Genomic DNA, 12980 nt, shown 5'->3' with positions numbered 1-12980 from the left:
TAATATATATGTTGAAAGTTGAAACAATGCAAAATATTATTTTTTACATTTGTCTCACAAAATAGTAATAGTTATTGATTATCATATACTTCATAATCATTCGGCGTGGTTTATTTTATGTCTATATATTTAGTGAATAATATAAACATAAATGTAGATACAGATAGACAGATATGATATAGTTTTATTTCTTTCTTAAAGGCTTTCCACCTGTAAGCGAGTGAAAAGCATGTCGTAATTTATAAAGCAAGTGGCCACCGGAACACAACACTTACCAGGACCCACCTCCTCCATCTCCCCCACTCCTTTATATCCTTCCCTCCAACACTCTTCACTTCCAGGGCTCCAATTATCATCCCCATTCTTTGATAATAAGCTCTGTTCATCATCAATGGCGTCGCCGCCGGACACCAGTAAAACAACAAAGCTTGAACGCTACAACAGCTACATAAGAAGAGTCAATAGCACCAAGCTCTTAGCTGCATCCTCCAAGCTTCTTTTTCGTGTTACCCTTTTGGTTGCTTTAGTCTTGATCTTTTTCTTTACCTTTAACTACCCTCCGCTTTCCGATAACCCTACCCCCGCCGGCCACCATGTTCACACCACGTCCCACCTTCTTTCCTCCGCGTTTTACGGGAGTGGTGCGTCATGGGAGAAGGAGGTGAGGCGTTCTTCCACCCCTCGTCGCCCAAATGGGTTTTCTGTGCTTGTCACCGGCGCCGGAGGTTTTGTTGGCACACACTGCTCTCTTGCTTTGAAGAAACGCGGTGATGGTGTTCTGGGTTTGGATAATTTCAATACTTACTATGATCCGTCGTTGAAACGCGCTAGACAGAAGGTCTTAAAGCAACACGAGATCTTCATCGTTGAAGGAGATCTGAACGACGGCGAGTTGTTGGCGAAGCTTTTTGACATTGTTCCTTTCACCCATGTCCTTCACTTGGCTGCTCAAGCGGGTGTTCGTTACGCCATGGAGAATCCACAGTCTTACGTTAGCTCCAACATTGCTGGATACGTGAATCTCTTGGAAGTCGCGAAAAACGCAGATCCACAGCCGGCGATTGTCTGGGCTTCCTCTAGCTCCGTTTATGGATTGAACACCGAGAACCCGTTCTCGGAATCTGATCGGACCGATCAACCGGCAAGCCTTTACGCCGCCACAAAAAAAGCAGGAGAGGAAATCGCTCACACCTACAACCACATCTATGGTCTCTCCATTACCGGACTTCGATTCTTCACCGTTTATGGGCCTTGGGGTAGACCAGACATGGCTTACTTCTTCTTCACTAAAGACATACTTCAAGGGAAACCTATCAATGTTTACCAAACTCACGACAACAAAGAGGTGGCGCGTGACTTCACGTACATCGACGATATCGTGAAGGGATGCTTAGGGGCTCTTGATACGGCGGAGAAAAGCACCGGAAAGGGTGGGAAGAAGAAAGGTCCGGCGCAATTGAGGATATACAATCTAGGGAATACGTCGCCGGTGACGGTGGGGAAACTGGTGTCAATATTGGAGAGTTTATTGAACGTGAAGGCCAAGAAGCATGTGATCAAGATGCCAAGAAACGGCGACGTTCCTTTCACTCACGCTAACGTGAGCCTAGCGTATAAAGACTTCGGGTACAAACCCACCACCGATTTGTCGAGCGGGTTAAGAAAATTCGTTAAGTGGTACGTTAGTTATTACGGCATTCAACCAAGGGTAAAAGGGTCAAATGACTCAGCTTGATCTCAAACCATTATAAAAACTTTCTGCTTCTTTTCTGTTTTTTTTTTCTTTTTTCCATTTTGCCACTTTTTAAGTTATAATTTTCCTTTTAAATCGATCAGAAAGATTGATGCCATTGTATGGAAATCCAATATTGTTGTATCATAGTTTACCGTATATGTATACATACCACATATGATAAGAAGAAAGATAAATGGAAATGGAGGTGGGGAAGTGTAGATTTGAGAAGTGGAAGGGTTCAAGTTGTAATATTATATTGTTAGATGTAAATTTGAACATAATTGATTTGTACCCACAAAGCAAAGGGAAGAGATCAAGCTATTGGATTCTGAAAGTTTAAAGAAAAATTGGCATCAAAAGTTCTATTTATATTTCTTTGTTTAATTTTGGTAATTATTTTTGCTATAGGTTAATAGAGTTTTTTGCTTTATGATGATTGGATGTAGCTTTAAAAGATGCCTTACATTACAATGATTGAAGAGGGCTGAGTTGTCTACAAATAATAATAGTTCGGTGCCAATCTAGCAAAAATATGTGTCACTTTAGTTTACTTTAATTTGCAGTTGGGACTGTTTAGTGTCGGTGGACAAAAAGAGGAAAGCCAAATTGCATCCTTTTGCACTTTCATATGTACTATGTTTTTACTTTTGATTGCTCTAAATTTCATGTTGATACTCTCGTTATACCATCATTGTTGCACAACGTACTACAAACTATACCATAAAAGGTTAGAAAACATTTATTTTTAATATTTTGGTTTGTTAAGTTTTTTATAAATAGCAAAAAGACAATAAACGCATACTCATCTTTATCTAAAACTTATTCAATAGCTTTTGACGTGATAATATCTTTTCATGGTTAGTCAAGAAAAAAAAAAAACAAAAAAAAATATTCTCATTTTCTTCAACCACTTCTGATAAACACAACCACAATCACAACCGCTAACAAAGACCTCACCACCATCATCAATGCCGACGACGTGATATCAGATCTTGAACTGCCATTATCTCTTCTCTAATGCATCTCTAGTGTAATGCCGCCATCTCCTACCATCGGTGAACTATCGTCATCAATGTATCTTCGGTGTACTGTCGCGATCTCCTATCACCAGTGAACTATCCTCGCCAATCGTACAAGCTCCAACTGGTTCCAGATCTGAGATTTCCACCTCTGATCTACAATATTCGCCTCTAGATCTACGTTTTTTCTACTGCATATCTATGATGTTATGGTGAGGATCCACCACAACCACCTCCTTCGTGATCTTCTTTATCTCCACCTTCTTTTGGATTTGTGGTTCATGTTTCGTCAAACTTTTCTGGTAGCCGACTTCATCAGAGCAAATCTAAGATATGAAGCCAAAGAAATTGTTTGGTGGTCAGATCTTAATAGAAAAGATGAAAACTCACATTCTCCTAGTGGCGGGTGGTTGTTTCATTATCGTCTCCTCTATCGACATCATCACCACTATCGACTCCTCCGATGACTTCTGTTACCGCCTTTTTTAGGTTTCACAACTTATTTAATCGTGTCAAGTCTTGTATGCGAATGGTATCACAATTTATTCATGAAATAGTCTTTATTGTTTAGTTTCGTATACGATCTGACTATTGCATTTTCTATATTTTATTTATAACTTAGGTTCGCATTTTAGCATGTTGACATGCATTTCCTAACCTCATTGGTGAGAGCCTAACTAATTTTTCTCTCACGTAGTATATATAGGATAGTTTGTTAGATAGAGAGAGTATCTTTTGGAGATAGGTTCTTGCATCATTTTGTACTGAACTCGTTTAGCCTTAAATGAAATCCTCCATCTTATTTACCTTATGTGTTCACTAAATTTGATCATTTTCTTCCATTGTGTATTCAGATTAGAATCTATTCATTCATATTATTTCAACAAGTGGTATCAAAGTAGGATTTACCTGAGTTGTTTTCAAATCCCCAATTTTCTCGAAGTTCTTCGTGTTCTTGGATTTTTACTCTAAACCTTCGATTAATTTCGCATTTTGCAAATCTTGTTTGCATTATGATTTTTGATTCTTGTTCAAATCTTTGCTTCTTTTTGAAATTTGTTATGTTGCTCATAGATTTGATTTTAATTTCATTTCTATGAAAAAATCTCTGGAAAACATATCTAAAGATGTTTCTCACTCGATTTCTGTAAATCTCTCTAGTAGCATTGGTTCTACTACTAGGATTCCGATTTTTTTCTTGAAGATTATGAAGTTTGAGTTCTTCACTTTGAAGATTATATTCATAGCATTGAAACTCATGGATGTAGCATCTGGCACACAATCAAAAAGAGCCTTACAAATACATGAAAACAAAAGAGATTTTCAACACTCCAGCACAATTGGACAACATCATTGCTGATGACAAAGACAGTCAAAAAGATGAAAATGATCAATTGGAAAACAATCTAAGAGCAAAAAGAGAATTACGATTCATCTTCCACTAGGCCTATTCAGATTGGTAAGTTCTCCTAAAACTGCTAAGGAAATTTAGGATAGACTACAAGAGTTATATTCTAGAGATGATGATCTCAAACATTTTGTTCATACTACTCTTCTTTATGAATTTGGTGCTCTTAAGAAAAAATTTGATGAAACTCTTGATCAAGTTGTTAATCGTTTCAATCACTTGCTTAGTCGAATGTTGAAGTATGGTCTAAAGTTATATATATATATATATATATATATATATATATATATATATATATATATATATATATAGAGAGAGAGAGAGAGAGAGAGAGAGAGAATGAGAGAAAGAGAATTGAGCAAAAAGTAACATTCATGAACGATCTAGAATGTGAATGGAAATCTATAATTTGTACTATCAAATCTCATGAATAGTTCAAGAACTACAGTCTAGCTAAAATGGTTAGGATTTTGAGATCTTTTGGGTTTCAAAATATTAGGTTGTGTCATGTCTTGTGTGACAACCCAAAACTTTTATCCTGTACAATCTATCTTTATATCAAAACTTTCCCAATTCCGTTACCTTTTAACGCCATTTAAAGGTTCGTTTAAGTGTTCTAATCATGAGTACAACCAGGGTCGAGATTAGGAATGAGTCCGCACGTCATTTAGAAGCAAAATCAGGCCATACACACTAATGAGAGGTGTGTACGGCCGCACACCTATCCCCCAGCAGCACACTCCCCTCTATATATAGAGGAGGACCCCTTCATTTTTTTCTTTCTTTGGCTACACTCTACATCTCTCTCTACTTTCTCTCTCTAAAAATCTCGTCCAAAGAACACTCTAAGGGCCTCAAGAACATGAACCAACTCATCAATCAACTTATTATACTGGTAAAACACCTGAATCTAAGCTTAAAACTCGTAGTGTTCTAAGTATTCTTCATCTTTTGAAGGAGTGCGGCCGCACACCTTCATAAGGTGGCCGCACACACCTTAAAAACTCTCCAAAGTGAAGAGTTTGGCCTTCATTTACTAGTAAGACTTGGTATTAGTACAAGAATACCTCAAAAATCGACATTTTGGGCACAAATTAGGAGTGTACGGCCGTACACTCCTCTGTACGGCCACACACACCCTCTGTACGGCCGCACACTCATGTGTGCAACCGCACACATAGCCTGGCCGCACACGCTGGCCGCATACACACCCTTTTGGCCATACACCTCCCTTGTTTGATCATATAGGGTCCCGAGAAGCATTTCCAAGTCCTTAGGGTTGTTTCCCGTCATGATTAATCATGAAACACCCTAATTCTAACACACATATGTGTTATCGCATGTTAATAAGATCCGATTGCGTACAAAACATCAGTTGATACGCAGCATTCGTAACCGATCATACACCCAAATCCTACATCAAACTGTGAGTTCATACCCCTACACTTTTCCGAGTTTTTCATGTTTTCAAGGGGGAATACAAGCTAAACATAAAGGTTTTCACAACTTAAAAACTGATGCAATTACAATAATTTTCTATCAAACGTTTAGATACAATTATCCCTTTTGTATTATGCGAAGCACAGGGGATGTTTTCAATTCATAATTGCATAGTTTTCAAAACCATACACGAATCTAACAACCATTCAAACTATAATAGGTATAGATTGGGATTTCATTACCAGTCTTACAGGTTCAAACTTCATGCAAGGTCAAACATATAAACTATGTCAGATTTAGTTTATCCATTACTACGAATACAAAACTAGAGTATCATGCTAAATAATAATTTTTAATTATTTATACTCTACACCATTACAAATGATTTCGAACTCGAGAACAACCGAACAATAAATCCCCTCAGGGTACCAATAAATCCTCGCCTTTTAGTATAACCAGAGTCTCCTGGAGTGTGACAACCCGAAATTTCTAGCTTACATTCTTCTTTTATATCAAAGTTAGCTTCATTTTGCTAATTTATAATGAAGTTTTGGTTCTAAAAGAGTTCTTAAAGCTTAGTATAATTGAGTTACGTGTCGGAGGATGGGTTAGTTTGGTTGTAGCATTGGAAAAACGAGCCAAACACACCAAAATTGGTGTGTGCGGCCAGCCAGCCGCACATCGGCTAACCACACACACCTCCAACTGCACACACACTCATATATATATATACTATCCTTGGTCATTTTGATCATTTCTTACACTTCTACAAAGCTAGGACTCAAAAATCCTCTCAAGTATCATCCGGAAAGGTAACATCTTTCACCAAGAACACCAAGAACACCAAGAACACCATGTTTTCTGGCAGCACAAACTTCTGGCAGCACACCAGGCCGCACACCTGGCCTCACACATGTGCTGGCAGCACACCTGGCCGAACACATGGCCGCACACACACATATAGTGTGTATTTTGGCCATACATTCTCTTATATAGCCTTTTAACCCTTCGTACAATCATTTATCGTTGTAACACTTCAAAAGAAGTGTTTACTAGTCCTTAAGGTGGTCCCAATTCGTTAATTAGTTGTTCATAACGCTAATTATATTCATATATGTGCCAATATATGCCAAATAGGATTCGCGTGTGTACTTAAGTCACCACTTGATACTTAGCAACAGATCCAACATTGTCATCAGAACCACTCACTACAGGTGAGTTCATACCCCTAAAATAACCTTTGAAATGTTTTTAAATGCTTTTATAGGGGGGAATACAAGTTGAACAATTTTAGTTATTATATCAATCACATGTGATTAATGACTACCAAACAAATGGTTTACTTTCCAAACTATTTATCAAACTGGTTTACCTCAAATTGTCTTACAAATTCTTTCAATGGTCAAATACTTTTACTTAAACTCTTTTAAACTTATATTATGTGTATCTGTATAAATATAGTTATATAAGTAGGATTGAAAGGACTTAGGACTACTAGTCTACCCTGCTTCCTGTTCTTGTTTGATGTGGTCTTAGGGTATCAAGGTTAGTTGTCCGAAGGTCGTTTGAATCCTAGTTATATATTATGTATATGTATATAGATATAAAAGGTTATTTCTTTCATTCAATTCCATGCTCTTGGGTAGCAAGGGCATACATACATGTTCATACTTTACTAGTAAGCTACCATAGGGGTAGTTTAGTAAGATACTATTACTAGAACAATGAAACATACAATGAAGCAGTTCATACATGAGTGAATACATACTATGATGAGAATCAAACATGAAACAGAGTGAGGAGAAACAAACAATAGACACTATGACGAGAAACAAACATACAGGCTAGATAGAGAAAGAACGCACAATACGGCTAGCACACATATACATTACATATACATTATATATACATAAACACAGTTATGTGAGCCATTAAGCAGGGCATGGCACTACCTTCCATGACTGTTTTTGTATCAGAATCTCCTTAATTGGGGAGCGTATGAGTTTGTGTATAGATCTATACTGGATTGACTATCCTACACCTTGCTGCTCGCTACACTGGGACTTGCAAGTCTATGGGTGCCAAACGTCATTTTTGTGGTATATTACATTATCACTTCACTATTGAGTCGGTAGCAAGATACAGGCCGATCATATTTTACCTTAAAATATACAATTGGCGTAAGGTAATTAGTATTGCAGTAGTTACTTAAAACTACGTTACAGTACTAAAACATTTTCCATTTACATTTTACTTTGTGATATCCACACGATGCACGATAATGTAGAAACTATATTTTTGCTTAATGATAGTCAGAATTGGGAAAATACACAATTTTACAAGAGATATACACACAGACACTAGATGCGTTGGTAGAAGGCTACTTTTAGTAGGAAACATAGGGTTTTCTAGGGTAGATCAAACAAACACACAATCTTTACAAACCTATACAAAACATCTTACAAATGCTTTCATACAAACTCAGACACTAATATACTTATGAACTCACCAGCTCTAAAGCTGATAAACTCTTTCAAAATAACTTATATTCTCAGGTCACTAGTAGACAGGTACTGGTGCCCGATTTGAGAAGAAGGAGCGTGTTCAAGACTCCTCTTTTATTTTTGATGTATTTTTTGGTGTCTATATAACTTGACAGAACACACTTGTATGAAATTATATTATTAATGCAATGGATGATGTTGTTGCTTGTTTACTACTTTACATTGTTGTGATACTGTACATGACGTCCTCCACCCCAGTACGTTTCCGCCGTTCATCGGTTTTGGGGGTGTGACAGATTGGTATCAGAGCATTGTTTATACTGAATCGAGTGTATCAACCCATAAAAGATATACAAACTATAAACACAAGCAAGATTAAAATACTCTGATAAAGAGTTTATACTTTTAAATAATAAAATATTTAATTAAGTATACGTGCTTACATTCATACTAAAATCAGTATCACTAGGACAACACAAAAGTATTACTACTGTTGGACTGCACAAGTAGACTTAAACACATATGGTCAACCCTGGGAAGATGTAGCATGATCAACTACATTATCCGAGGAGTGATTAGCATGTGCCTAAGTATGGTTGTGAAGTTGCAACAAGTCTAAAAGCTTACCAACACTACTACAACGAGAACAGTAGAACAGAACACTAAACTTAAAATACTATAGGAGTATTTTCTGTTACAATAATCGCTTATGTGAGAATTAAAGATCTTTATTTGTATATCAATAGTTGCTTAGTGGATACGTTACGGGTATATTTGCCTAGGATATCATAGCCTAAGAATCTGTAAATCTTTGCTTTACTTCCTGTTCTTGTTTGATTGTGGGCTTAAAGTTAGGATTCATTTATTCGAAGGGCTATCCCGTCATGAGCATATATAGCTAGTATGCACTAAACAAGTATTGGAGTAACTGATAAAGATCATCTAATAACTATCTAGTTAGTTTGTCTCTTACTTATTTCCTTATACCTATTCTCACATAGATTAAATGGCTAGATTCCATATCCCCGGAGACCCATACTTCCCCAACCACGGCAATGCAGGATGGCTAGAAGAGGAACCGGAAGATGATCACCCGATTCCTTTGGATGATCATGAAGCTGAAGGCTTTTCTAATGGTTCTGACTCGGAACCCGAAGTCAACAATCTACCTCAAGTAGGCCAAGCCCCAAATAACAATCCCAGACCTGCATTTCAAGGACCCACACCTCTGTGGGCAACAAACTTGAATACCTGGAGCCATGAACAAGGTCAACCCATTCCCTACAATGGAGATAGAAGTTTCTACAACCTTACTGATGGAGGTTCTGCTGACAGAGTTCTACCCATCATGGTTAGAAGGATGTCTCGGAACACGATAATGGGGCAATCATCTATGAATCAAATCTTCAAGATTGATGCCAATACTGGTGGTAACACTGTACACATTCGCCAACTAGAGTCTGCACAGGAAAGGGCTCTGGTCAACAATGCAATGCTTTAGAGGGAGCTTGCTGAAACCTGAGCTGAAGTTAGGGAACTTCGAACTCAGCAAGCAAGATCAGATAGGCGTATAAGGGACATCGAGCGTCTTCTGTCGGATTCTTAACTTTTCTTTTGGATACAACCTAGTTATGTAAAAACTTTAGGCTAATTTCCTATCCTTGTAAATCGTAGACCCGATAGGTCTTGATTAGGTTGAAGCCTGTTAAAATTTTCCATTATGGTTGATGTAAGGCCTCTTTATGTAGGCCGTTTTACCCAAACTTGTTACATCTACAATTCCAATAATTTTGACAGATACCTAATCTTATGGGAATTATTATCCAAATGTCATCATCTATTAGTTCTAGACCTACATTAAATCGTATTGTTGGGCTATGTAGAGTTAGTCCACGAGTCATATTCGCAAACTCTTCCATTAAATTCTTATCAATGTTTGCATCTTCATAAATTTATAGATCAAAGATGCCGCCTCGTAGAAATCCAAGGAGAAACCCTAATAACAAAACACCACCTCCTCAACCACCTACTCCCCAGTTCGACACGACAACCTTAAATGCTCCCGTAGCTGCAGTTGTGGCTATAGCCATGGCTCAATACCATTCATCAGGTTCCACTGGAGGAGGAACCCCTGTTCAGTCTGTTCAAGTTGAAGCCCCTGTGCGCTCGAGAGAGTGCTCCTATAAGGACTTGACGAACTGCAAACCATTGTCCTTCAATGGGACGGGCGGAGTCATTGCCCTCTCATAATGGTTCAAGAAAACCGAATCGGTTTTTCGAAATATGATCTTGTTCCGAGGATAGCAAGGTGAAGTATGCTGCTTGCACCTTCAAAACTAAAGCCCTAACATGGTGGAATAGCCATGTTAAGTCACTATCTCTAATAGTGGCAAATGATATGGGATGGGGATCTTTAAAAGACCTCATGATAGAGGAGTACTGTCCGAGAGGCGAGATCCAAAAGCTGGAGGAAGAACTATGGAGCCTAACCATGAAGGGCTCCAACGTAGTCGCCTACACCGCCAGGTTCTGTAAACTGGTGGCCCTCTGTCCCAACATGATTTATTCAGAGGGAAAGAAGATCGAGAGATACATATGGGGACTGGTGCCCCCATACCAAGGAAATGTATTGGCTTCACATCCAGCTACATTTGATAGTGCCAAGCGATTGGAACAGCGGCTAGTTGATTATGGGGCTTGTACCCCGGCTGCAACAATAACAACTACCCTGGCCATCTCGAAGCCTCCAAGAACTGCTGAGTCCAAGCGGAAATTCTGGGATGACAAGAAAAAGAACAAGGCTGCCAAGAAAAGGCAGGTCGTGGCGGTACATGCGGCGACAACACCTGCCACTGCTGCTACTCCGTTAAAGCAGTATTCTGGAAGGCTACCGCTCTGCAACAAATGTAACTACCACCATGTGGGAGCTTGTCTGGAAATGCAGTGTGTGAACTGCAACAGAAAGGGGAACACTGCCCATTTCTGCAAAGCTCCAGCGAGGCCAATCACCCAAGTCCCCGACGCTGGAGTGGGCCAAACTTGCTACGTATGTGGCGAGGTAGGCCACTTCAAAAGAAACTGCCCGAAGGCAGGGTTTGCCAGGGTTTGTCGGTGGATCGGAAAGAGTTCTGGCCATAGGTCTTGAGGAAGTGGTTGCCGACCCCACAGTGGTCACTAGTACGTTCCTCCTCGATAACTCTTATGCATGCATCCTATTTGATAGTGGAGCGGAGAGGAGTTTTTTGAACAAAAAGTTTGCTCATTTTCTTAGGCAAAAATCACGAGCACTTATTGAACCATTCACTATAGAAATGGCCAATGGAAAGACAAAAAGCACTAGCAACATATTCATAGGGTGTACCCTAACTTTAGATAGCCATTCATTTTCGATCGATCTGATGCCGGTCTCAATTAAAAGTTTCGACGTCATTATCGGCATGGATTAGTTGAGTCGTCATCGTGCCGATATCATGTGTTACAAAAAGGCGGTTCGCCTAAATCTTCTGTCTGGCGAAACCTTAGTAATTTATGGAGACAAACCCGGCACAAACCTTCGTATCATCTCGAGCATCCAAGCTCAGAAATTCTTGCGAAAGGAATGTCATGCATTCCTCGCTCATGTGGTCGATGTGAACCAAGAAACGAAGGACATTCAGAACATCCCAGTGGTACACGAATTTCCCGACATCTTTCCAGAAGAACACCCAGGATTACCTCCGCAACGTCAAGTCAAATTCTGAATCGACTTAGTTCCAGGGGCTACCCCAGTAGCCAAATTAGCCTATCGTCTAGCGCCTGTAGAGATGCAAGAATTGTTCGGTCAACTTAACGAACTGCTCAGTAAAGGCTTTATAAGACCAAGCTTCTCACCATGGGGAGCTCCAGTCTTGTTTGTCAAGAAGAAAGATGGATCATTTCGTATGTGCATCGACTACAGGGAGCTCAACAAACTGACAGTCAAAAATCGTTATCCGTTGCCTCGGATCGATGACTTATTTGATCAACTTCAAGGGGCGAACTTCTTTACAAAGATTGACTTAAGATCTGGATATCACCAATTACGAGTGCTGGGGGAGGATGTTCCGAAGACAGCCTTCGAACTCGTTATGGGCACTATGAATTCGAAGTGATGCCGTTCGGATTAACAAACGCGTCTGCAGTATTCATGGACTTAATGAATAGGGTGTGTCGTCCGTACTTAGATTAGTTCATCATCGTCTTCATCGATGACATACTTGTCTACTCTCATAGTAAGGATGAGCATGGTCAACATTTGCGACAAGTCCTCAAAACATTACGTTCGGAGAAGCTCTACGCAAAGTTCTCGAAATGCGAATTTTGGATTCGACGAGTCGAATTCTTAGGCCACGTGGTTAGCGAAGATGGAATACACGTGGAACCTTCCAAAATTAAAGCCATTGAGAGCTGGTCAGCACCGAAGACGCCTACAGAAATTCATCAATTTCTAGGCCTCGCTGGCTACTATTGTAGGTTTATTCAGAACTTCTCCCGCATAGCTAAACCTCTTACAACACTGACCCAGAAGGGCGTGGCCTTTGACTGGGAAGAGAAGCAGGAAAGAGCGTTTCAAACACTCAAACAAGCCTTGTGCACCGCGCCAATACTATCCCTTCCCGAAGGAATAGAATACTTCGTGGTCTATTGTGATGCATCGAATCAAGGACTCGGATGTGTTTTGATGCAGCGAGGTAAGGTCATCGCCTATGCCTCGAGATAGCTGAAGACATATGAGGTTAACTATACGACCCATGATCTTGAACTAGGAGCAGTTGTGTTTGCTCTGAAGATCTGGAGACACTACTTGTACGGTACGAAGAGCACTATCTTTACAGACCACAAGAACTTACAACACA

At 39.5% G+C, this 12980-nt stretch overlaps 1 protein-coding gene across 1 annotated transcript; it reads left to right on the top strand.

Annotated features, from left to right (window-relative positions):
• The first annotated feature begins 311 nt into the window (after positions 1-311).
• On the top strand, positions 312-2104 carry LOC145031268 (UDP-glucuronate 4-epimerase 6-like). Its single transcript, XM_078979794.1, has one exon. It carries the CDS (start codon positions 392-394, stop codon positions 1733-1735), a length of 1344 nt encoding a protein of 447 aa, XP_078835920.1. The 5' UTR covers positions 312-391; the 3' UTR covers positions 1736-2104.
• The last annotated feature ends 10876 nt before the right edge of the window (positions 2105-12980 follow it).

The sequence above is a fragment of the Lactuca saligna genome, chromosome 2 (genome assembly GCF_052625555.1).
Source record: "Lactuca saligna cultivar CGN05327 chromosome 2, ASM5262555v1, whole genome shotgun sequence".
In the NCBI taxonomy this organism is placed as follows: domain Eukaryota; kingdom Viridiplantae; phylum Streptophyta; class Magnoliopsida; order Asterales; family Asteraceae; genus Lactuca; species Lactuca saligna.
This window is presented reverse-complemented; position numbering and strand designations above follow the sequence as displayed.

Excerpts from the sequence above, each read along its gene's own strand:
- LOC145031268 (XM_078979794.1), top strand. The coding sequence starts at position 392 with ATGGCGTCGCCGCCGGACACCAGTAAAACAACAAAGCTTGAACGCTAC.